The 25,653-nt window shown below is 51.6% G+C and overlaps 1 protein-coding gene across 1 annotated transcript; it reads left to right on the top strand.

The window, feature by feature from the left end:
- Positions 1-293: 293 nt before the first annotated feature.
- LOC101931841 (parathyroid hormone/parathyroid hormone-related peptide receptor-like) lies at positions 294-24,298 on the top strand. The gene is made up of 13 exons (XM_065578034.1): positions 294-825; positions 11,571-11,676; positions 13,225-13,335; positions 14,125-14,249; positions 14,878-14,972; positions 15,483-15,669; positions 16,526-16,679; positions 17,028-17,088; positions 18,508-18,574; positions 20,100-20,194; positions 21,311-21,452; positions 22,521-22,562; positions 23,775-24,298. Exons 1-13 carry the CDS (start codon positions 748-750, stop codon positions 24,156-24,158), a joined length of 1,647 nt encoding a protein of 548 aa, XP_065434106.1. The 5' UTR covers positions 294-747; the 3' UTR covers positions 24,159-24,298.
- The last annotated feature ends 1,355 nt before the right edge of the window (positions 24,299-25,653 follow it).

Raw genomic sequence — 25,653 nt, forward strand, 5'->3', positions numbered from 1 at the left:
TGGTTCCCTATCAGATCCAAGCTGCTTCCTAGGACCTTGCTGCTGTTTCCTCCCCCCACCTTTTCCTTGGCTACCGCTTTTAGAGAGATCAGTTTGGGAGCTGGAGATGGGAGAGCGGGGGGGGGGGGGGGGGGGAGAGGCAGGTTGACAGCTGAGAAATGACCGACCAGGCGGTGGGAGAAGTTGCTGAAAAGGGAGGAGGAATCTTCCTTGAGTGGACAGGATTTTAGCACCTAGGGCTAAACCAATAAACCTCTGCCACCCAGTTCTGACCGGGAACAAGGAGCGGCAGTGTGTCTGGAAATGCTCCCAGAGCCGGGTAGAGCAGGAGAGACAAAGAGACCAAATAGAAAGAAGTGTGCGTGCTGGTGGGGCGGGAGAGGCGGAGAGAAGCCCCCCGTGTTTGGTAATTGCCCATGCAGCTGGAAGCAGGACGCAGAAAGCAGCTGGAGCGAGTGCTACGCTGGGCCCAAGTCTCTGAAAAGCAAGATTTCTGGTTTGGGTTAAGCCTGCATCTCTTGGGGAACCCCAGGGGAGTGTGGGGCAGAATTTGCTTAAGACCCGAAGATGCTCTTTCCTCTCAATTCCAGCAGCTCTCTCACCAGCCCGGCCGCCCACACCCGGAGTGATTTGGGTTGAACGGAGGCTCTTGCCTGGGCCAGGGCTCACCGAGGGTGTCGCTGATTCCCTGAACTCTCCCTTCGCGCTGCACCTTAGCCAGCCTGACTGCGGCCTGCTCTGGGGACCATGGAGGGGTCGGTCCGTGGGAGCAGCATTGTGGCTACTCTCCTCTGCGGCTGTCTTCTGAGCTCCGTCTGTGCTTTGGTAAGTCTGCTCCTCTGCGCTCTCCCGGTGTCTGTCCTCCTTTCGGGTCTGGCTGCGCTTCACACCAAGGTGTGGTCTTCACTCGGGTTACCATAGCAGTGAAGACGGGAACTCAGGTTAGTATTCTTTATATCACAGCAGCCCCTGAAAGCCCTACCCGAGGGCCGGGACCCCATTGTGCTAGGTGCGGTATGAACACAGAACAAACAGACAGTCCCTGGTTAGCCGCTCGAGTTGAAGTCTATGAGGTTATGTCTACATTACAATTGGGGATGTGACTTGCAGTTCACGTAGAGGTACCTGTAATAGCTTTAATCTAGCTTTTTCATTAAAAATAGCAGTGAGGACGTGGTGGCGTGGGCTTCGGTGTGTGCTAGTAGTGGGGAATATATACCCAGCGGGGCCAGATGGGCTCGCTTAGGGAGCCTGTGGTTGAATGCAAACTGCTAACCCGAGTTACCTAACCCAACTTTCATAGAATCCTAGAATATCAGGGTTGGAAGGGACCTCAGGAGGTATCTAGTCCAACCCCCTGCTCAAAGCAGGACCAACCCCAACTAAATCATCCCAGCCAGGGCTTTCCCCAGCAGCGTAGCTTTAAATGTTGCTAGTTACGCTTGGGAACTGTACTGCAGCTCCCTAGAGCTCCAGCCTGCCTGAGTGTGATGAGTGGCTCATTACTGAGAAATACGGTAGGGGTATTTAATGAGAGTAGGAGGGAAATGAGTTTACTGCTGAACAGAAGTAGTGGGGCAGTGGGGAAAGAGGGCTAGCAATTGAGGCTGGCAGCTAGCCTCCAGGACTTGTCTGCCCAGGAAGGTTATTCCGGAATAAGGCAGGGTGTGAGTTTAACGCAGAATAACTATTCTGGAATAACTCCAAGTGTGAGCACTCTTTTTCTGGAATAAGAGTGCCTTCTCCCAGGTTAGCGTCATCCACTTCCAAAGGGAATGAAGGTAACTGGGACAAGAACACTGTTGCTCTGGAATAAGGGTGTCCACACTTGGAGTTATTCCAGAATAGCTATTCCAATGTAACTCACGTGTAGACGACCCCTTTGAGTTAAGGTGTTCAAATCTCACTGAATTTCAATGGAAGTTGGCACCTAACTCCTGTAGGTCTGGTACACTTAAAAGTTTTGCCGGCATAGCTCTGGCAATTAGGAGTGTGAAAAAAATCACCCCTAACGGACATAGGGCTGGCAAAAGTCAGAGTGCAGGTGCAGTTATGGGCTTGTGTCGATATAGCTTGTTTCGACTGGGGAACTGGTGTAAAGTGAACTGGCAGAAGAACTCATTTTTACCAGCATAAGATGTGTCTACACTGGGAGGGTTTGCTGGGGTAGCTATACCGGCAAATCATTTCTAAGGCCTTAGATGCCTTTGAAAAGTTCAGTCTTAAAGCTCATAAAGTAGGTAGTTTCCATGACAAAAATAGCTAATACTAAAATAAAACTGATTTTTTAAACAATAATTTTCCCCTAATAACCAGACTATTAATTTTCGGCACCCCTCCCACATCCATCAATGGTAGGATCTGCTTGCTGTGCAGACATCCTTGAGGGCAGGGTCCCTGGGCTGTGGCCACTTTCTGGTTTTCCATGTACAGGTGGCTGGTCACATGATGCTGGATCCTTCTTGTTTCCTGTTGCTAAATTGCATTCAAGGAAGCTGAGGATACATCTGATCATTTCCCGCTGTTACTTTTCCACAGAAGCAATCGCTGTTGTCACAGAGCTGTTCTGGGATAGCGAGTGGGAGGTGTCCATAGGACAGCCGTTCTACTGATGGTCTGCATTGTATGAAAACCTTTGAGATCGTCTCAGGGCAAAATTCCACTCTTGGAAAAGTTGACCCTGAGAAGGGTTTGACTTGGATATTCTGCTCTCTCTTCCTCCCTCGGGTCTTTCAATTAATTACATTCCAGTAGCATCTGGAGGCCCCAACCTACATCAGGGCCCCATAGCGCTAGGTGCTGTACATATAACATTAAGAGACAGTTCCAGACCCAAAGAGATTACAATATAAATAGACAAGACAGGCAATGGGTGGGAGGAAGTGTTATTTATCCCAGTGCTGCAGACAGGGAAACTGAGGCACAGATTAAGTGACTTGCCCAAAGATACACAGGACATCAAACTCATCTCTCCTGCAGTCCAGTCTAGCGTCTTAGTCATGAGATCACCCTTCTTTCACTGCTGGAAGCTGATTGGGACGTGACATTAAAGGACCTGAAATTACCAGTCAGCTGAAGAGAAAGTACGTACACAGAGGTATTAATGTGTCCCCTCCTCAGACGCATGCCTGGGGCTGCACAAACCCTGGCGCCAGCTGTGCTCAGTGGGGTGTAACTGCAGGTCTCTGGGTTCCTTTGCTCCTGCTGGGAGGATCCGCCACCTCCCCGCTCATGTGACTTCTCACCACGTTGCTAGCTGGAGTTTAGAGCTGACCATGGGCAGTCGAATGTGCCAGGCTTGATTGGGGGAGATGGAAACAGGCGGAATCTCATGTAGCTGCTAAAAGCTTTTTATAAGAGACAGTGATCTCACAAACTGAAAATTCTTTCCATTTCTCATAAACATCCAGGGGCAGAGAGTTCACTGCCTCTGCCTGGAAGGAACCTCAGAGACCCCCAGAGCATTTATGTTTGAGTGAATTTAGAGCTTCTGAAACTCAGGGACTGATAGCGCTAGCTTGATCCAAGCGGTGCTGCTCCCAGCGCACCTTACAAACCTGGCTCCAGGCTTCCCTCATGCAACTCTTCCAGTGCACCTTGAGCCTGTCCCACACCATGCCCTGAAACGCCACTCCTAGCTCTCCACTGAACAGAGGCTGCACCACTCATGCCAAAGTGGACGGTGGTATTTAGCTTCAAACACTCACCGCTGCTCTCTGTGAGAGGCAGAACCAAACCATACCGTGGGGTAAATGCTGGGGCTAATGACCATCCCCTGGGGCTAATGACCATCATCCTACCTCTGATGAGCCCAGAAAAATTCCCCGACCAGCCCCCACTGTTTGCTCTGTGATCTGCAACGTGTTGTTAATTTAATTTTATACAGGAAAAGCAATTGTGTTCCCCCCCATCCCCCACTCTCTCTAGCACGAGGCTAGATTCAAATAATAGGATGCAATTGACTCTGGGCTGCTCTTGGTTAGGCCATGAAACTGACCATAGCCAGTATAGTCTTCTGGGGGAAAGTTCACTTTCCCGTTGTTTTCATTGCTTCATTCAGATCTGACTGTATTTTAGATCCAGAGCACGTGGCATATGAGTCCAAGGGCATAATAGGAGCTGTCCAGTTGCAGTTTGAAATGACTGTGATTCTGTCTTAAATCTTTTCCAGCTGAGATGGAACAGATGGGCGGGGGGTGTTACTGCACTGCAAATACACAAAATAAGCCCTGAAAAATGCTGCATAATCATCCCTTAGTGGTTGGGAGCTGACCCTGTCGTATGCCTGGAGTATTAACCTTAACCCAGGGCGGATGACTTGATCAGGAACTAAAGTTTCTTACCAGAGCTCCCATGTGTCAGATCCTTATTACAGCATCATTCAGCCTAAGGCACTTAGGGGGGAGGGATAGCTCAGTGGTTTGAGCCCTGGCCTGCTAAACCCAGGGTTGTAAGTTCAATCCTTGAGGGGGCCAGTTAGGGATCTGGGGCAAAATCAGTACTTGGTCCTGCTAGTGAAGGCAGGGGGCTGGACTCCATGACCTTTCAAGGTCCCTTCTGGGTCTTGGAGATATGACTACACACCCGGAGCAATTCATTCACCAGTAAAATGCAGCCACTTCTGGGGGTAGAACATGGCAGCTGTTTAACAGTTCACAACTACACAGCAGCGTAGGACAGGAAGGGAAGAAGAGTCCTAAATCCTATTGAAATTAAAGAGGGAATTTGATGGGGTGAAATGCAATCAGATGGCTTAGATTCCCACCAGGACACAGGTTAACAGGCTGCACAAAGGGGATCTTTAATAACTGCAGGGGGCAGGCAGGACCTCAGCTATACGTGCCATGCAAAAGGCCCCATGCAGTACCATGGTGCCCCCTAGTGTCACGACATTGGCAGAGGACATCATCTACTGGACCACTTCCTGGTTGCTCCTTTTTAATGGTTTCCCATCCATATACCAACCTGGCTTAGGTCAGAAGAGCGGCCAGAGCAGAGCACAAGACTGAACAGCGGCATAAGATCAATTTCACTTCTAAAACGCCTCTGCCCAGGTTGTGGGGGCCAAATGCCCGAGCAATTAAAAACCACAAATACACATCACGACACAAACTCATACCGAGCAACACCTCTGCATGCCCTCCCGCGTCCCAGCCCACTGCAGTAAGTTGAGTGCTGCTTCCACAGCTCTGGTGGACTCGGGGAACGGGTGGTGCGATCAGGAGGTGTGATTGATTGCAGACCATGCAGCCATACCCGAGTTAGCTTGGATCTAGCTAGATCCAACCTGGTTTGAGTAACCAGTGAAGCAATGGCAGTATGGGGTGGCAGCTGCTCAAGTATGGACCCAGGGGCCTGGGCTGGTGGGGCTAGCCCATGCCGCTGCCTGTGCCGATGTAGCTTAACTGCTATTGTAACTCACGCTAACCAGAACCTGGTATCCAACCGCCTTTTAACTTGGGAGCTGTTGGATTCTAATCCCCAGATCCAAACTGGTTCCCGCCACATTGGTTCCCGATCAGATCCATAACCAGAAGGAGCCTCTTTTCCAGTTTCTGGGTCAGAGCTCAGACGTGTCCGAAATCTGGCAAGAGCTGCTGAGCTCAGATTTCCACCATTCAAGATGGCAGAAGTTTCACCGGCTCGTCTAAGTTGATGAGATTTCTGCCATTTCAGTCCCCAAAACATGTTTCAAAGTCTCGTGAAATGGGAGTGGGAGCCCCCAAAGCCCAACCAGGACTAGAGCATAGCACCACTTCAGCCCTGCCGCTATTCCACACCCTGATAACGCTCAGTGAAATTAACCAAGCATCAGGTGACGTGAGCTCCAGTGCCACCCCCCTCCCAAATTATTTGCAAGGCGAAAGCTGGGTAATAATTCAAAGGAAGATCTTGAGCAGGGCAGCACGAACTCTCCCCTTTCCCCTTTCTCCTCCACAGGGCTGCTATATTTTTGCAAAGCCCTGCCTGTTAACTTTCACATGGTGTTGTCAAAAATTAAACCTACAGGGGGATTCATTGTTGCTGGTCATGCAGTGAAAGGCTTCACAATCACTGGGAAAGAAAATACAGTTTGCTAGCAGGGATGAATAAGGAGAAGCCCATGCAGAAGCCTGACATGCCACAGGGAACAGACAAATATTTCTGAATGGGCATTTAGCAGAGGAGAGGAAAGGACCACGTTAAAATCAGGCACGAGCAGCTCCACTGCACCATTTCATTCCCTACAGCTCTACCCTCTCGACTTCCCATCCTGAGCAGAGCTGGGCCTGGTCAGTATTTTGGGGCTGGAGATTTCCAGAGAAAATCTGGTGCTCCATAGAAAGCTCTTGGTGATTCAGCGGGTGACACTCTCCCCCCGCAAGTCAATGTTATTAATTGTTTATATAGGGCTATATGTTATTATGATTTATATTACAGTCGCACCTAGAGGCCCTGAGATCAGGGTCGTCCGTTGTGCTAGGCACTGTACAAACACACAGTGAGAGACAGTCCCTCCCCAAAAGAGCTCACAATGTAAACAGACAAGGCAGACAAAGGGTAGGAGGGGGAACCGAGGCACAGAGAGGTGAAGTGACTTGCCAAGGAGCCGGTCAGTAGCAGAGAAGCAACAGAGTCCAGGTCTTTCAGTGCCCTATCCAGGGCTTAATTTGTGCCAAGGCTGAGCCCCGGCACCTCTGGGCTTGGCAGGTCATAGCCACAGCATCTCTTCACGCTGCCTCGCATGCTTTTAAAATCTGACGTAAAATGGCTTCCCTAGTCCAAAGAGTTTGTAATCTGAGGGTTTGTGATACTGAATCAATGGGCCAGCACGCTGCTAGGAGGTGCCCTGCTGCTAGGGGTGCGTCTTTGGGATAGAGGTAAAACCGAGATCTGGATTGCTTGTGATCATTAAAGATCCCATGGCACCGGGCAGGAAAGCCTAGAATACCAGCTCCACAAAGGGATAAGGACAACAATGTTTCTAGGGGTGATGAGCTTCAAGATACCAGCCCGTAAGCCCGGGACTGATCTTGAGCCAGTGTGATCTGGGCGTGAGCAGGGACGAAGGAAACGTTTTTTGTGGCAACCTCTAATAGAAGACAAAGGGCAAAATTCTTCTCTGAGTTACATGGGTGTCACGCCCTAGGCTTCAGTGGAGTCATTGTGGATTTACACACGTGTAACTGGGAGCACACGCTAGCACACTTTGTTCCTTCCACCTACCTCAGGCTCTTACTGAATAGACTAATTTATAGCCAGAGATTAATTGCACTGAGTACATCCACTTCTGGTGCTTGCTGAAGAGCTGTTTATGCTCTCCTGCCTCGAAGCAATCACTTATGTTCCCGTGTCTTGCGTCTGCTCCCTTTGGAAAGAGGGGTCGTTAGTGCGGGTATTAAATAAATAAATAAATACATCAAATTAAACAACGTCTTAATATCGATATGGGCTAAAAAGCCTGGACAGCATGATCTGCTGGCAGGAGGCCATCTGAGGACCCTGCCAAGGCAAGGAGGAACGGGGAGCTGAATTTCACTCTGAGCTTTGCTCACCACAGCCCCAGACCCATTGCTGAGACGTCACCGGGTGCGACGTGGAAGGTGAAATCATCTCAGTTCTCAGCCGGGGCTTTGGCCTCTTTCTCCCGTTCATATGAACCCCTCCAAGGATCTCCAAGCAATTTGCAAACATGGTTGCATAAAGCCTCACACCATGGGATAGTCAGCCCCATCTCACACAGGGGGAAGTGACGCACAGAGAGGCGACGTGACTAGTCCATGGTCGTGCGCAGAATCTGTGGCGGAGCCTGGACTAGAACCCAGGAGTCCTGACTCCCAGGACAATGGAATTGGATGACTTGATGCTGGCCACAGCTTAGTGCTCAGGGTAGAGCAGGATATATCATGGTCAGACTGGTCCCAGCAGCTCCCCTGCTCTAACTGCTAAGCCCCACTCCATTCTGGATCTTTACCTTGTTCAGCACAAGTGCTACTAGTTGGATATAACTAAAAGTCAAAGTCCGGCTCTCTTTGCGCAGGCACTGGGAAGTTCTAAGGGCCCTTCACTCTCATAGACTCAAGGAGCTGAGTTCCACTCAGGAGTGGAGGGGAGATTGTGTTTACGGGTTCCAGGTGGTGGTTCAGAGACAGGAGAGACACTCCCCCAGCATGTTCCCCTCCATCCTGATGAACCCCCTCTGTTGGGATCCATGGGGCTGTATTCACTGGAGGGGGCAGCGCTGGCTGGGAGACACGGCCCTGTGGATGGAAGCTACCCTGTTAAATCACTGACTGTAGGTGGTGTATGGAGCTGGGAGGAAGAAATGTCTATTTCACTTTGATTGCATTGTGCTGGGTGGAGCTACAACTGAGCTACCGCAATCTGTCCTGGAAGAATTCACCTTGTGCATGGCTTTCTGATGGCAGATCTCTCTCGCTCTCTCTCACACACACGCCTAGAAAATGATAAGCCCTTTATATCTGAGCCTCTCTTTGGAGCATTTTTAATTCCCCTCTCTTATCTGGGTAGCCTGGATTTAGAGGGAAACTGAAAAATGCAGCAACATCTCTCCTTGAAGTCCCATTAAATCGGCCACACGGTATTTCCTGGGCTCCCGAAGTGCCACTGTTCCCTGCCCAGGCGGACGCTTTAATTACCACTCTATATTGCGGGTCCAGCACTGCTGTTTCCCTTATCTCTGCTTGCTCATCCATTTCCTGCCAATTGTGCAGGAGAAAGGATGAGAGCCAGAACAGTGACCCGTGTGCGTACTCCCTTGCCCAGGTCCAACCCAAGGTTATCTGACACCATCACAAGCCATTCATATCTGCAGCGCCTGGCCAAGGTTCTGATAGATTTGTCTCATTTTGGCTGTCGCAGCCTCATTTCCTCTCTGACTGGCCAGTTATCTTTTCTCATTAACATTTCCATTTTCTCCAGGCTTTATTGCCTCTCTCTGGCACAGGCCCTAATGCGTGTTGCTGGGTCCAGCCCCGCTGGGCGCACTCAGGGGAAATTGAACGGTGGCCTATTTAAAACCAAGCCGGGGTGATGCTGTTTTTCCACCGCACAGTGCAACAAAACAGAGCGACGCAGAGGGAAACACACGGCTAAACGCTTATACCACCCCAGGTCTGAGACCGCAGATCAAGTTCCAGTAATAACATCCCAGTAACTCATATGTTCTTGCAGGTTGGATTGGGAGGCAAAGGTAGAGTCAGGTGGGTGATCATGAATGATGAGGGCTGTGCGGAGCTGGTTGGATCCCTTACAGTAACATGGTGCTCTCAGGGTTATCCCAGGATCCCACTTTCTTAGCAGCTGGTGTAGATCCTGCTGTGAGATGTTAAGCAGGCCCTGCTGACTCATTATCCCAGCCAGGAATAAGGAAGATGGGAGTGATTCTCTAGGGAGTGGGAGGATCTAGGGTCTGGGCTGAGCTGTCCTGGGGGAGATCCCTATGAGCAGCCAAGCCTAGGGAGAAGGCCTGGGCTGGACTCTATGTTATCGTAAAGTTAATTTCTTTGGGGGTAAGGTGCATTGCTCAACTGCTCTGATCCAGGAGCAGCTTCAGGAAGGAGTTTTGACTCTCGCTCCCTTCTGGTCCTGGGGTGGAAATAAGCTACTGCAGCCCTTGAAAGTGTTGCCTCTCCTCCGTGGTCCCAGAGAGGCGTATCCAGAAACAGGGGCTGCTCTCTGCCTCAGACTAGTCCCAAGATCTGGGTAGGCCGTGCCAGGGGGTCCACATCCTTTCTGTAGTGGGGGGACCAAAACTGGACGCAATACTCCAGTGCCGAATAGGGGGGAATAATCTCTTCCCTTGATCTGCTGGCAATGCTCCTACTAATGCAGCCCAATATGCCGTTAGCCTTCTTGGCAACAAGAGCACACCGTTGACTCATACCCAGCGTCTCGTCCACTGTAATCCCCAGGTCCTTTTCTGCAGAACTGCCGCTTAGCCAGTCGGTCCCCAGCCTGTAGCGGTGCATGGGATTCTTCCTTCCTAAGTTCAGAACTCTGCACTTGTCCTTGTTGAACCTCATCAGATTTCTTTTGGCCCAATCCTCTAATTTGTCTAGGTCACTCTGGACCCTATGCTTACCCTCCAGCATATCTACCTCTCCCCCCAGCTTAGTGTCATCCGTGAACTTGCTGAGGGTGCAATCCATCTCATCATCCAGATCATTAATGAAGGTTTTGAACAAAACCGGCCCCAACACCGACCCCTGGGGCACTCCGCTTGATACCAGCTGCCAACTAGACATTGAGCCATTGATCACTACCCGTTGAGCCCGATGATCTAGCCAGCTTTCTATCCACCTTATAGTCCATCCAATCCACCCAAGGTCCCTGCCGGCCTCAAACCCTATCACTGACTCTATGAGTTACAAAAGATTCAAACCACACAGCGTTTCCACTGCAGGCTAACGCAGAATCACAACCACAAGCGTCATGTTGAGTAAGGCCTGGCGATAGCCAGAGGACATGATGTTCCGAAGTTGAAAACAAAGAATGGATGGGGTTTTTTTTGGGGGTGGGGGGTATTGATACAATGTATGCCCCTTGGGGACCACTGCCAGGAAACACAAGAGGGACTACTACAGTGGAACATAGGCAGGGGGAGGAGAGATGCTGTCACCTTTCAGAAAAGCAAAACAAAACAGAACGGCCGAGCTGGGTCACAATTACTGGTGTTAGCCACCTTCACTGCTTTGATTTCATGTCAGGATTTAGCAAACATTAGTTACAAAAAAAAGACGCAGAATCCCTTGTATTGTGTATGATTATTTGTATTTCAACAGTGCGTGGAGGCCTCATAGCACTAGGGGCCGCAGTGAGAGACAGAGCAAACAACCTAAATAGCCAGGCGAAGGCCCGGAAGCGAACCAGAGGCACAGGGAGGGAGTGACTGAGATCCCTTTATTGCTCGGTGTCTCTCGCTGTTTAGAAATACAGAAGACTGGCTAACTGGAGAGATGCAATTAGCCACTGAGTCTGGGCTCCTGGCAGTGCTATGTACATGGCACTTGGCTTTGGTTACTGTATGGTCGTGTCTGGCTCTGTACTTAGTTGGGAAGCTCTTTGGGGCATTTTGTTCTGGGTTTGAGACGCGCCTAGTGCAATGGGATGATGGGCCGTGGCTGGGATGCCTACCTAGTGCAGTAATACAAATAATTAACAACAATATTAATAACACTCGTGTTTCTCTTATCAAGCCACGTAACTTACACTCATACAGTGTCCTGCCAGCCAAGTCCCAGGGAGCTGGGACGGAGGGGACTTGGAGGGCAGGACATGGCCCCCTGTCAGTGTGGGGCATTGCGGGACAGCTCCTGAAAGCAATGTTGCCTTGACTCTATGCTACTCGTGGAGGGGAGTTGTTAAGTTGGCGTAGCGGGGCAGCTACGTCAGCAAGAGTGAAATTTAAGTGTAGACACTTCCAGAGTGAGGTCGACATAAGCTGCCTTGCGTCGACCTAGCTCTGTAGTGTAGCCGAGACCTTGGAAAGCCTTGACTGTTCCCTCTACAAACCGCCCCGAGGCAGCACAATGACTGCAGCCCCCCTCTCTTTGTTTTTGGCTCGGCAGGTTGACACGGACGACGTCCTCACCAAGGAAGAGCAGATTTATCTGCTGGGTGAAGCGAAGGAGAAATGTCAAACCAACGTCAAAGCCCAGCTGGAGAAAATCAAAGGTACCATCCCAGTTTGTGTCCTTCGTGCTCAGCCAGTGCCGAGAAAGCTGGTTAAACCACGCAGAGCAAATCCAGTCTCTGTTGAAGTCAGCGGCAAAACTCCTGTTGAAGGCAGGATTTCACCCGGGGGCTTTACTCCGTGCCCTCGGAAGTGAGTGGGGATCTGTCCATCACCTTCAGTGAACACTGGGTCAGGTTCTTTAGACGGCAGGTTCTTTGAGGGCAGGGACCATCTTTTTGTGTTTGTGTACAGCACCGAGCGCAATGCAATCAGGGCTCTTAGCTGCCATGATGATACAAATAAATAACAATAATGCCAGGCTGGCCATCTGCAGCTTGCCGTCCTCATCCTGAAATCACCAGTTGCGACGCCACATTTATATACATCAAACAAACCACCGCAAGGGGGTGTCCTGCTGGGGGCCTTTCCCTCATCGGCGTGAGACGCTTGTAAGCAGATGTGCTGCGATGCCTCCCTGCCTGCAGTAATTGCCTAGGAACCAGTGTTTCTGTATAAGACACCTACAGCATCCGGAAGGGTCCTGGGCTGGGTCATTTCTAGTGAGCTGGTCTGTAGCACCGGGTACCCAGGGCAGTAGCATGTGGAGGCTAGAGTTAGCCAGGTGAATTAGCTTGTGGTGCAAGGTGCTGCCATGTGGTTTATACACAGGGCCGTCCCTAGCCATTCTGGGGCCCTACAGAGCCCCCCTGTGGGGGGTGGGCCCCAGGCCTCTGCGGGGGGAGCTGGCTTGGGGGGCATGGGGGAACCACTCCCTGGCACTCACTGGGGGTGCACCGGGTCACTGCATTTCCCACCGCCGGTGAGTGCAGGCCTGACCCTGCAGCAGTCCTCAGGGGAGTGGGGACAGGACTGGGGCGGAGCAGGGGCGGGAAGGGGGCAGAGCAGGGGTGGGAAGGGGCGGGGTGGAGCAGGGGTGGGGGCCACGGGGAAGAGGCGGAGCAGGGGCTGGAGCAGCACGCAGCTGCCTAGGACACCATGAAATGTGGTGCCCCAAGTTTCCTGGGGCCCTACGCAGCTGCGTACTTTGTGTATGGATAGGGACGGCCATGTATACACTTCAAACCCTAACCTCTGCTGGAGGCAAGACGCTGGGCCAGGTGCTTCAGAGGACTAGTCCGGCATGGCACATTGCATGTGCTCAGTCAGTTCCGCCTAGCAAGGCTGGCGGGGCTCCTTGATCTTTCTCACGGCCGTACTACTGCAAAATTAAAGAACACACACCGAGGAAAGGACAGCCTGCTAATGGGCAGGCAGGAGGTGAGCTAGGATTACGGCTCTAAGCAGCTCAAAACGGAGCCCATCCCGTTATATTGATTTGTTATCCTGTCTCTCCCACCCCACCCCAGCCTGCTTGTTTGCCTCGTCTCGCTGCTCCATCTTGTCTAGTTACACCCTAAGCTCTTCGGAGCAGGACTTGCCGCTTACTATGTTTGTCCAGCGCCTAGCATCAGGGGGCCCAAGCATGCAATATAAACGTGAAATAATAATGATACCAATCATGAGCCGCGTCTTTGCTTATTGGCTAGATGCCAGCTGCTTCCCGGAATGGGACGGAATTGTCTGCTGGCCCGAGGGTTCCCCAAGCCAACAGGTGTCGGTCCCGTGCCCAGAGTACATCTACGACTTCAACCATAAAGGTACACTTGGAAAACATCCCTGTTGGCCCCAGCTTTGGCTCACTGGCGTTGCCAGTTCAACGGCTGGTTTTCAAAGGCGTCTCCGAGAGAGTAGCTCGAATCACTCAAAGTTCACCCTATGAGCATCCCAGACAAGGTGCTTTGATGAGCACAGCCTCAGACCAGTCCTAGTGAGTTAACAGGGATGAGCAACCCCTAAGCGTATTATCCTGGATTAGTGCATCTGAGCATGTCTCTCCCTAGCACTCAGCCCCTGGCAACTGTCGCAGCCCGCTGCCGTCTCTAATAGCTAACAGTGATTGGGGTGTGTGGTTGTGGTTGGCGGTTCAATCCCACCTGCGGTCTGGAGCCATGGATTGTTGCAGGAACATGGGATTAAAAGGCTGTTACAAGGAGGAGGGTGAAAAATTGTTTTCGTTCACCTCTGAGGATAGGACAAGAAGCAATGGGCTTAAATTGCAAGGGAGGTTTAGGCTGGACTGTAGGGAAAAACTTCCTGTCAGGGTGGTAATTGCCTAGGGAGGTTGTGGCATCTCTGCCATTGGAGATTTTTAAGAAGAGGTTAGACAGACACCTTGTCAGGAATGGTCTAGAATAGATAACACTTAGTCCTGTCTTAAGTGCAGGGGACTGGACTAGATGATCTATTGATTAGATGGTCCTATGATTTAGATGGTCTATTGATTAGATGGTCCTATGATCTAGATGGTCCTATGATTTGCTCTGCAGTGGCTTGGCCCGTTGGGTTTCTTCGAGGTCCAACTGCCCTGACCCTGTCCCCGTTTTCAGGCCACGCCTACAGACACTGTGATGCCTATGGGAATTGGGAGCTAGCGCTCAACATCAACAAGACGTGGGCAAACTACACGGAATGCACCGAGTTTCTCACGCCTGAGCGCCGGAGCCGAGAGAAGGTGAACTACAACCAGAGGGAAGGGACGTGGGGTGGGGTAACTGAGGAGAGGCGCCGCTGGAGACTGGGGAAGCCCTTGAGCTCAGGATGACTGCTGGCAGCAAAGCAACCTTCTACTGGAGGGGGCTAGAGGCAGCTCCAGACTCTGCACCAAGCCCAGTGCGCATCACTCCCCTCCCCCCTCCCCCCCCCGCGATTAAATGCCCATGTGCTGTTGGGAGTTTCTATTTGCTCATCTTCTTCCAGCCAAAGGGAGCAGCTTGCTGATTCCACCCCGCCAACTACTCTTCGCCTTCCCCCACCTCTGGTTTTGATTTCCTCCCGGCCCCCAGCAGTTTGGGGAGGAGTGGGGGATGGGAAACGGGCTCATTGTGTCTGCCCCCTGCTGTCCAGAAACCAGAGCTCCTCCCTTGGGCGGAGCAGGTAGGAGCTGTGCTGAGCTGGCCTTGGCTAGAAATCACCTTTCTGGGGCTGAGCTAGTAGATGTGCCAGGTTGGTCTCACCTGGAGGCCATCTCCGTTGTCCAAGCCGGTAGGGTACGTTAAGGCTCTGCATGTGCTACTTTGCTTACTGTGATGTAGCTGTGAGCACGGGGCCGTCGGGGACCATCCTGTGTCCTTCCCTTCCAGGAAGTGTTTGACCGCCTGCACATGATGTACACCATCGGCTACTCCATCTCCCTGGTCTCCCTCATTGTTGCCGTGTGCATCCTCTGCTACTTCAAGTAAGAAGGAGCAATCGACCACTTCCCTTTCATCCTCTAGCCCCTGCACTCACCCAGTGTTCCAGGAGAGCCCCACACAGAGTCACCAGCCACCAGGGATGGGCAACCAGCTTAGATCAAAGAAAGCCCAACCCAAACGGTGGCTCAAGTCTCAGGCCAAACCAAAGACCATTTCCTAAAGTCCAGAAATATCCGGCTCCATTTTATTCTGCATTTCTCACAGAGCTGGGCCAGGCGGCCAGAGCCAAACGGCCCTACGTTCTGGGGGCTTGACATGCAAAGCTCAATCCAGATCCAGCTTTTATAAATGGGGCCTATATTTATAATGGGCCAGCCCCAAAACCTTGGTTCTGACCCCTCCCCATGTCCCCGAATGCACTGAGCCTCACGGCTCCTGGTTCAGTCCCTCCGCTGCTTCCTGAGGTGCTCAGATGACAGGCAGGTGTTGGTAACTGAGGCATGGCCGACTGGGCGGGCGTTTGTCACTGATCCACCCTCTCCTGGGGGCAGGCGTCTGCACTGCACCCGGAACTACATCCACATTCACCTCTTCGCCTCCTTCATCTGCCGGGCCGCCAGCATCTTCGTGAAGGATGTGGTGCTTTACTCCGGCTCGCTGCCCGAGGAGCTGGAGAAGATGCGAGTGGATGATTTAAAGGGCGAGTTGGGCCCCTTTCTGGGACACCGCACCCAGCTGGCAAGTAGTTGAAAGACTCATCTTCCCTCTTAATTTACCCCAAGCACCCAGGGAATAAAGGAGAGGGAAAGGGGAGTTAGGACTCCTGGTGCAGTGAGGAGAGATTGGGGGAGGCCTGAGTCTGGGCTGCACCTCGTGGAGGAAGGTGGAGGACAGGAAGAGGGTGGGGAGAAGGGGCTTTAAGCTACTTTTGAGCTGTCCAGATTCTGCCTGTGCAGCCCCCACTATAAATTAGAGCAGCCTCTGGGGTCGCTCTAATTTATGGCAGCTTTACCTGGGCTGTGTCATTTTGGGCTCTTGGAGGGACAATATAGGATCACCTGCTACTGTCCTGCACTTTGCGTGAGTCTGAGGGAATTTCTCCCCCGCCTGCTGCAGTGCCTTGGCCGCCCCCGTACGCCACTGAAGCAGTGTCTGTACAGGGGCTGGGGTTGCGGGGGGACAATCTCTCCCAGGGAGGCAGAGAGATGCAGCGGTGTCTATTATTTCGCAAGAGAGGAGTGTGGAGGATTGCAGCTCCCACTTTAACAAAAGGGTGAATTAATGAGCAAGGAGAGTGCAGACCAGCACAGCTGCCCGCTGTCCTTCACAGTAGCGCTCAGCACAGCTCAGGGAAGCCAGTGCCCTCTTAGTGGGTGGGAACTTCCCCCATTTCTACCCCGACAACTTCCTCCCTACACTGTCTCATGCAGAAGGGTCAGAGGTCAAAGCCAGAGTAACCGCTGCCAGGCAGGACCTAAACAAGAGTAGCGAGGGGGCCTCCCTGTCTAGGATCATGGCCCTGATCTCTCAGGCGTGGGGGGACGTGTAGAGGTATTGAGACCCTAATGTGGTTCCCATTTCTCCATGACCACAGGTGGGCTGCAAGGTGGTTGTGACCCTTTTCCTTTATTTCCTGGCCACCAACCACTACTGGATTCTGGTGGAGGGGCTCTACCTGCACAGCTTGATCTTCATGGCCTTCCTCTCCAACAAGAACTACCTGTGGGCCCTCACCATCATCGGCTGGGGTAAGCACAGACACCACTCCCACCAAAAGTGCATCCGCCTGCCAGGCTGACTGGGAGCTGCGGTGCATCAAAGCGCACTATGACATTTGTAGTGCATGGTAGCAGGGTCCACATGGCTAGTTAGTGCACTGCAAGAGAGTACTTTGTGGAGTCGCACCCTGGTTTGACACACATTAAATCTCTGTGTAGACAAGCCGTAAAGGAGAATCTATTCTAAGCAGTACAGGGCATATGTCACGCAGGTCAGAAGTTCTGATTCCAGCTAGGAGAGGGCACCTAAATTCCTGGCATTGGTTCATTTTGCAAACCTGATGCTTCAACCATACTGCCTGTTCTGTTTCTCACCAGGTCTCCCGGCTGTATTTGTGTCTGTTTGGGCCAGTGTCAGGGCCTCTCTGGCGGATACACAGTACGTAGGTTCAACTTCTTTTCCAAAGGACCATTTATTTGGGAGGGTGAGAACTGGCCTGTAGTGCAAATCTCTCTGTGTGATCCTATTGAATTGGGTGGTTGCAATCTGCAGATGACCAAATCACTGAATTGCTAGACTGAGGCTTTTATGGAGGAGAGGGAGATTAGAACATATACATATCAGAGGGTTAAAAATGCAGGCAATTGATAAGGGAAGCTAAAGGTATCAACAACAAAAAACTATGGCCAACAGGCTTATGGAGAATAAAAAGGAATATTTTAAACGTGTCAGGAACAAAAGGAATCTGAACAAAATTAGGATAAAATTTTAAGTAATGATGTAGAAAAGGCAGGTGTTCAATAAATATTTTTGGTTTGTATTTAGAATAAAACTAGATGATGTTTTCATATCATATAAGGATGATGAAATACAGTAAGGAGGATGTTAAAAGGTATCCACTAAAATAAAACTTTTTAAAGTAACCAGATCTAGATAACTTGTACCTAAGAGTTTTAAAAATAAAGAGTTGGCAAAGATGTTCTAAGGCACTCTGACGTTAATTTTTAAATTACTTATAAAAAAAACTGAGAAAACTCCAGATGTCTGATAGAAATTGTGCCAAAATTTACAGAAGGTAAATATAGGGCGGTTTGTCTGACATTGACCGTGGGCAGAATACTGGAACAAGTGATAAGCGAATCCGTTACTAAAGAATTAAAGCTAATCAGCATGATTTTGTGGATTAGGCCTTGTCAAATAAACATGATATTGTTTGCTGAGATTACAAGTTTGATTGATAAAGGTATCTGTTGGTGTAATATTCTTCTGTAAGGTATTTGACGACATACAGCCCAACATTCTGATAAAAAAAAAGAGTACTATACAAAGTCAATATGGCCCATATTCAATGTACTAGATTCACACCAGAATTGTTAATGGAAAATCATCAATGAGGGTGAGTGTTTCTGGTGGGGTCCCACAAGGATTGGTTCTGGGCCCAATGCCATTGATTAATTTTATTAATGATTTGCTAGAAAATATAACATAATTGCTGATAGAGTTTGCAGATGACAGATGGGTGAGGGGGTAAATAATGAAGACAGGTCACTGATACAAAGCAGTCTTATTATGAAAAAGCCCACTCCTCGTTCCTGCAGCATGCAGAGCAGAGCTCTGCCATGGAGAGATCTGACCCAGGATCTGGATTTTGTTGACTTTTTTTAAAGTAACAAACGTGACTCTCATTAGTTATGTTTTGGGGAGCAAACGTATGTGGCAGAATCACCCCAGCTGTAGGATCAGCCTTCCTCCCGCCCAGGCTCGGTCCAAGATGGAAAGGGGGGAAGCCATCAACGGGCTATTTTCCTCACCCCTTATTTCAGGTTTCTCCAAAGCATTTCTTACTGGTCTCCTCAGATGCTGGGACCTCAGCGCCGGGAATATGAAGTGGATTTATCAAGTCCCTATCTTAGCAGCCATTGTGGTAAGAATTCTCCGGCAGACTTGTCCCAATCCCAGTCACCTAAAAAACCCAGCTGGATTCAGTAGATATAGAAATGGGCTAATCTCCTCTCTCCAATCCATGCATCGTTTGCCATCGTATCTAGGCAATGTCTGCTTTGTCATCTCTTAGGCCTGGTCTACACTGGGGGCGGGGGAGGAAGGGATCGATCTAAGATAAGCAACTTCAGCTACGAGAATAGCGTAGCTGAAGTCGATGTATCTTAGATCGACTTAGATTGACTTACTTCACGTCCTTGCGGCACGGGATCGATGGCCGCCATTCCTCCGTCGACTCCGCTTCTGCCTCTCGCCCTGGTGGAGTTCCGGAGTCGATGGGGAGTGTGTTCGGGGATCGATTTATCGCGTCTAGACGAGATGCGATACATCGATCCCCGATAGATCGATCATTACCCGCCGATCCGGATAAGACATACGCTTACAGGGCTCAGTCCTGAGAGATGCTGATCCCTGGGGCCTGATTCAACAAAGCACATAGGGCCAGATTTACAAAGGTTCATAGGAGCTTAACTGCCACTGAAATCAATGGGAGTTGAGCATCTAAGCACCATTGAGGATCAGTCTAAATATAAATCTAAAGATACAGATAGGCACCTAACTTGCTTGGGGACTTTTGTACACCCCCACCCCTCCCTTAGCACTTATCTGCATCCTTCAGCGCCTAGAGACCTTTCTAAACCTGGCCCTTAATCACACGCTTGCTGAAGCACATCGCCCCTAGCAGGACTGAGCCCATGTTCTCCATTTAACGGGCAGGTGTCCCACTCTCTCGTGGTTAGAAGTTGTGCATGTTGCAGGTTTACTTACCCTGAGAAAATTCTTATCGCTGTTTCATTTATATTTGAAAGAGGCGCCGTTTAGGGCTCTGAGCCACACCCGGAGGCTTCGTAACCAGAAGCTTTCACAGACGTGGCCACTTCAGGGTTCACCATCCCAGCTGTGTGACGAACAAGACTATCGAACGAGGGATCATTTTCAATCCTAATAACGAGGAGGGTTATTAGCCACCCAGACACGGAGTTTATGTCCAAGAACATTGTGGCCTGATTCTTTGTTGCCCCAGTGTGTGTACAGTCACTTACATGGGTGCAAAGGGAGTGCCAGACACCACCACTGCGATTTGGTAGCATTCCCATTGCACTGGTGTAAGTGCCGGATCTGAGCCTTCAGTCTAAATATACATCTAAAGATGAGAATCAGGCCCTTCCTTTCATCTTGACAGTGTCCCAGTAGAAGAACCTCCCTGAGGACATTTATATGCAGTCCGTAGCTCGAGGAGATCACTTAGGCTGCGTCTACACAGGGAACTTATTCTGGAATAAGAGAGGGTGTGAATTCAAAGCACTATAGCTGTTCTGGAATATGTGGACACACAGTCTGCAACAGCTGCAATAGTTACGCTGGTCACTCTCCTGCACGGACGAGCCCTTCGCTGGCCACATTCTGCGTGTGTGGCTCGTAAGGTGATTGTGGGTGTGTGTCGGCAGGTGAATTTCTTCCTCTTCCTCAACATCGTGCGGGTTCTGGCGTCGAAGCTCTGGGAGACAAACACGGGGAAGCTAGACCCTCGGCAGCAGTACAGGTGAGTGGCCATGTGCCGCTGCCAATGGACTAACAGAGGTGAACCTTCTGCTTTAGCGTAAATAGCATCTCGGCCCAGAATATGGTGCAGGCAGGAGAGGAAATAGTACTAATAGTTGGCTCTTAACATAGCACGGCCCGTGCCTGGATCTTAAAGTGCGTTAAAAAGGAAGTCAGGATCTCGGTTCCTCATTCTACAGAAGGGCATTGACTTGGCCACGGTCACCCTGCTGGCAAATGGCAGAGGCAAGAACAGAACCTCAGTCTCCCACACTGTGTCCTATCCACTGCCAGGTAGCATCCGGCCTCCAGCACTGGCCAATAGATGAGGCCTCAGGAATAGGTTGCGAGGGGGGCGGGGCGGAAATGCCCACTCAGCCACCTGAACAATACATTTTTATTCAGGGCAAAGGGAGGCGTGACTCTTTCCCAGCCCCCACAGCCCATCTGCTTTCCCCTGAAGAACGAGGTGCTTTGTAACTTTTTGCTGTCGCAAATATCACACCCCTGAGATCAATGCAGCCCAAAGCTTTTTATTTCGCTACATATAGCGCCACTTAGGGTTTGGGTCAGATGCACCACGGAAGTGCAGCCATCTTGCCTTGGACTGGAAACTCAGCCCCGCTCCCGAGATAAGTACGCAATGGGCGATGGCAAGGAAAACCCAGTGGTGCTAGTGCTCTCTGACCCAGTGCATCAGCTGCTGGGGGGCACTGTGCCATAATGAACACGCATGGGTGTTAAATAACCCAGAGCCCTCTTTGTGAGATTAGGGGCAGCCTCAGCATCCTAGTCTTTTTTCCCCCCTAATCCCACCTCCCTGCAGTTTCATCTGGAGACAGGGTTCATTTCCTTTCTTGACCTAACCTGTCGTCTGTTGCTGCTGCGTGTGGTCAATCAGCTGCCACGTTCCGCCTGGGAGGTGGCTGCCTTGCAGTGGCAGGTGAAGTACTTGCCAAGAGGATTTGGGGAGGAAAAATGCTATAAGAAATGTAAGGTTGTTACTATTTTAGCCAGGATATTGTAGGATAAATCCTAGGCGGTGGCTGAAAAGCTGAGGCGAGAGGGTTAGAGAGAGAGGCCGCAGACAAAGCTGGGGAATGGTTTTACCTTTCAGGAAGCTGCTGAAGTCCACCCTGGTGCTGATGCCACTCTTTGGGGTCCATTACGTGGTGTTCATGGCAATGCCCTATACTGAAGTCTCCGGCGTCTTATGGCAAATACAGATGCACTACGAGATGCTGTTCAACTCCTCCCAGGTACGTCTGCCTGGGACTGCAGATCCCGGACAGCTCTCCTGCTCTCACCCAGCTCTCCGCATGGTCCAGCGCTGGCTCCAAAGGCAGACAGATTGCCAAGCGCCTCACAGGGCAGATCGAGGTAGCACTAGGTAGGCGCGTTCTGAGGGGCCCTGCAAGGCGCCTTCGCTTCCCATGTGCTCATGGCTTAAGGGCACCTTGGAAAGCCCCCCTCAGTGCCCTGCTGTGGCTCCCAAGCTGTTCAGTGCTTCTCCTGGAGCCTGTGATAGGAGCATCGCAGGGCGCCTCCCTGGGGCGCAACACAGCCCTGCAGGTGCACTGCCCTCAGCTCCCTCATCTAGCACCTGTAAGAGCTCCGCCCAAGTCCCCCTTTATGGGTCTCTTACAGTGTATTAATGAAGCTGTTCCTTAACCCCCTGAATCCAACCCTTGCTCTCCCCTGGATTGAGGGGTCCCACAGCCCTCCTCCTAGGGACCGTGCTGATAACTCAGGCTGGCTGCAGCCCTCATTCACCATCTCCAAGCTAGCTCCTTGGAAGTCCAGCCATTTGCCCTGGACTGGGAGAAGCAGGCATCTCCCTTCTTTCTTTACATCTCTGGAGGCTTCCTTTTATCTCCAGCCCTGGACTGAGTGAAGCACATGACCTGCCCCTCGTGCGGCTGCATTAATTTTCCCCACCTGGGCAGGAGGCCTGACTGAGTCACAGGTGGGGGTGGCTCCGTTACCCCTTAAAGGGCCAGTCACCCTGTGACAGAGCTCCCCTCTGGGACGTGCACCACAGTCTGGCTGCAGCTGCCCTGCATAGACGATGCTTGTGGAAGGGCTGGTCTGCTAAACAAGCTGGGACCGGTGCACGGAGTGGGGAGAAAGCCGGGGGGGGCCGAGTGGGGCAGTTGTCCCAGTGCACTGGCCACAGATGTGCATAAAACAAATAGAAATGGGGGCCAAGGTGCCTGGAGCCCTGAGCTCTCTGGACCTGCCAGGGAGTGAGGGGCACTGGGCACATGCTGGGAGCTTGTTTCCAGCACCCCCAGGTGAAATCTGTCTCTTTCTCGGTCTCTCGGCAGGGTTTCTTTGTGGCTTTTATCTATTGCTTTTGCAATGGGGAGGTAAGTGAGATGGGCTCAGCCCTGCAGCGGGTTCCTGGCTCTGGTAGGTACATGGTGCCTTTCCCATCCCGTCATCTTAGGGGGGAGCTCAGCCTGGGCTGTGGGAAGCGCAGATCAGAGCTACTATCCTAAGCCCAAGGGGACCCATGGCATTTTTCCCTCTGGGGCTGTTGGGGGGGGGGGGAGGAGCTCATTTTCCCTCTGACCTTGTGGAACCCCTGCCCTTGGAACAGATTGTGAAGTAACCTTTGACCCTTAAGTAACTCGGCACAGTCCTCATGGAGCAGGAGGGAAACTGCCCTCGACTTGCACTGAGCTGCAGAGCATCAGGACGTACTGGGGCAAGTGTGTATTTCACTCTAACTTGGCCCTCATTGGCCCCCTTGCTGATAGTCTCAGGCTAAGGACTGTAGGGCTCTGGAGGCGGAGTTCCCCCCTCTAGCCCTGTAGGAGATCAAGCAGGAACAGAGGTGAGTCAAGTTAGCCAGGCAGCCTAAGGACCGTGTTTGCTGCCACTGCCCATACGATGCCTGGTCTGTGGGAGAAGAGGTCTAGTCCCCTGGGCTATTAACTGGGGGCCATCCAGCTGCATGCAATTCACTCAGTCTGAACGGAAACACCAGACTGGCTGCCCGGCTGGAGAACACTCCTCAGTTCACCCTGGCCCCAAACCTGTGCCCATGGCCATCGATGGGAGTGAGACTGGAACCACACTGAGCTCTCTGGAGCCGAGTGCCTGCTTTGATCCGAAGCCAATGGGTGATGAAGGCAGTCGGCTCCTCCTTGGAGGTGCTCAGCTCCTTGCAGTGTTTTCTCTGGCGCTGTGGTGCTGATGTTCGCTTGCCCAGTGATCCCTAACGCTGAGCCGCGGTGGCACCCAGCGTGGGATGCAGGCCTGAACGCTGCGCTGAGTCAGCTGACCAGCCTCCGCCTGGTCACCAGCGTGGGAGGGAGATCCCCTGAGTAACCCCCTCCCTCAGTGTAGTATGGAAGGGATGGATGGAGCAGAGACTGAGGAGATGGGTGGGGCTGCAGGGACATGATCCCTTCTCCACACCACACCCCTCCAAGAGCCCCTGGAATCTTATTGCCATCTCTGTACTCGGGCCGGGGGTATTGTGAGGTGTGTGCCAAGAGGCCTGGTGGCTGGCAATGCCTGCGCCGTTGTCTCGTTCCGCTGCCCTGCCCTGATAGGCCGGCTCTCTCCCTCAGGTGCAGGCGGAGATTAAGAAAGCCCGTTTCCGGAGGAGCCTGGCGCTGGACTTCAAGCAGAAAACACGAGTCACCAGCACGGGGGGGAGCTGCTATTATGGTGGGCTGGTGTCACACACCACCAACAGCGTCAGCATGAGCATCGCCGGACGGGGGCCAGCAGGGATGCAGCAGAGCGCCAAGCACCGGGTCCTGCCGCTGTCCCCACACACCAGCCTGCTGGGATATATCCCGAGCTCCTCTGCTTCCGACAACTCTGTGCCCTCCCCAACCCAAGAGATTCCCCAGAAGGCCCCTGGGGAGAACGCCAAGGACTTTGTGTGTTTCCCAGACCTGGGTCAAAGTCATTCCAGCCTGAGCAAAGAGGTGGAGACCATGCTATGAAGAGAGCAAGCATGTCTCCAACCAGACCCCCCCAGACGGGTCTGGAAAGGGTTTGTAGTGTCATGTGGCTGCCAAAAGGATGACTGTAGTTTTGGGCTGGCTATGAACAGGCATTATGCCAAGCAGAATGGTTGCGATGGTCCCTCTGTCTGCAGCTCTGTTGTGACTGAACCTGGAATACAAGGTTCAGTGCTAGGCAACATGCAACCACATAAAAATGTGGGTAAATTGGATGGTCAAAGAAGAGCAAGAGAAATGCTCAAAGGACTGGCAGATGTGAAGAGATGTGAAGAGCTCAAATTGGACAGCTCAGCTAAGAGGAACGTGGGGACGGGAATCTGCTGGATTGGGGCCATAGGGCCTAGAGAGGTAGTCCTCTTCTGCACCGTACTTCTAACTTTAGGCACAAGCAGGCCCCTTGAAATCTGCTGAACTACTGTGATTTTAAAGGGAAGCATGTGTTTTAAATGCTTTGCTGGATCAGGGCCTTTCAGAGCAAATGAGTAAAGGTTGGTCATTCCCCACCTGCCTCTGGAGATTTCCATTACTTGCATCTGAAGAAGTGAGGTTCTTACCCCTGAAAGCTTATGCTCCCAATACTAATGTTAGTCTTAAAGGTGCCACAGGACCCTCTGTTGCTTTCTACAGATTCAGACTAACACGGCTACCCCTCTGATACTTGATTCGCCACCATGTTGGTTTTCAGAGGAATGATTGACAGGGTGGAGGGTAATCCCAGAACATTTGGTAGCTAAATTCCACCCTACAAAACTCAAAGTGAGGGGACAGCAGGCTGTCAGCTCAAGCCCACAAACAAGGGCAGTCAGACAGGTCTGTCTGGTGGAATGGATGTGGCTTGGACCATCGTGCACACCAACCAGCTGGGCCCTGTTTTGCTGCAAACTGGAGGGTGCTTGGGGGAGGTTTGTCAGCCGACCCAAGTGAGCACGGGGTTATGCTGAACGGTGACCCTCCCTCCCCCAACTAACATGCTAGTAATGGCGAGTGCTGTGGGCGCTGCTCTGGGGATGGAAGCTCACCGACATTCTCAGCCAGCTTTTATTAAAATCAGGCACAAAACCGTGACTTCTTTGGTGCTTTCTATTATGAAGAGGCAGTATGGTCTAGTGGATAGGGCACTGCACTGGGAGTCAAGAGATGTGGTTATGTTCTCATCTCGGCCACCGGCTTGCTGCTGGGTGATCCTGAGCAAGTCGCTCCCTCTCCCCCGTATCTTTTCCCCTCTCTGTCTAGTCTACTTAGACTGCAAAATCGCAGGGGCAGGAATCTCTGTGTTTCTACTCTGCCTAGCACAGTGGGGTCCTGATCACCAACATATAAATACAAAACTGACCCTGGCCCTCTTCTAATGCCGATAACTGCCCCTTGCCTTGCTAAATGACACTTGCTGATTCAATTGGACGTAGGAATGTTCTTTCCTTGCTGTGTATGTGGTCAGCATTCTAGCCTACGGGTGATGACACCTCGGTAGCAA

Source organism: Chrysemys picta, chromosome 24 (genome assembly GCF_011386835.1).
Source record: "Chrysemys picta bellii isolate R12L10 chromosome 24, ASM1138683v2, whole genome shotgun sequence".
Lineage (NCBI taxonomy): Eukaryota > Metazoa > Chordata > Testudines > Emydidae > Chrysemys > Chrysemys picta.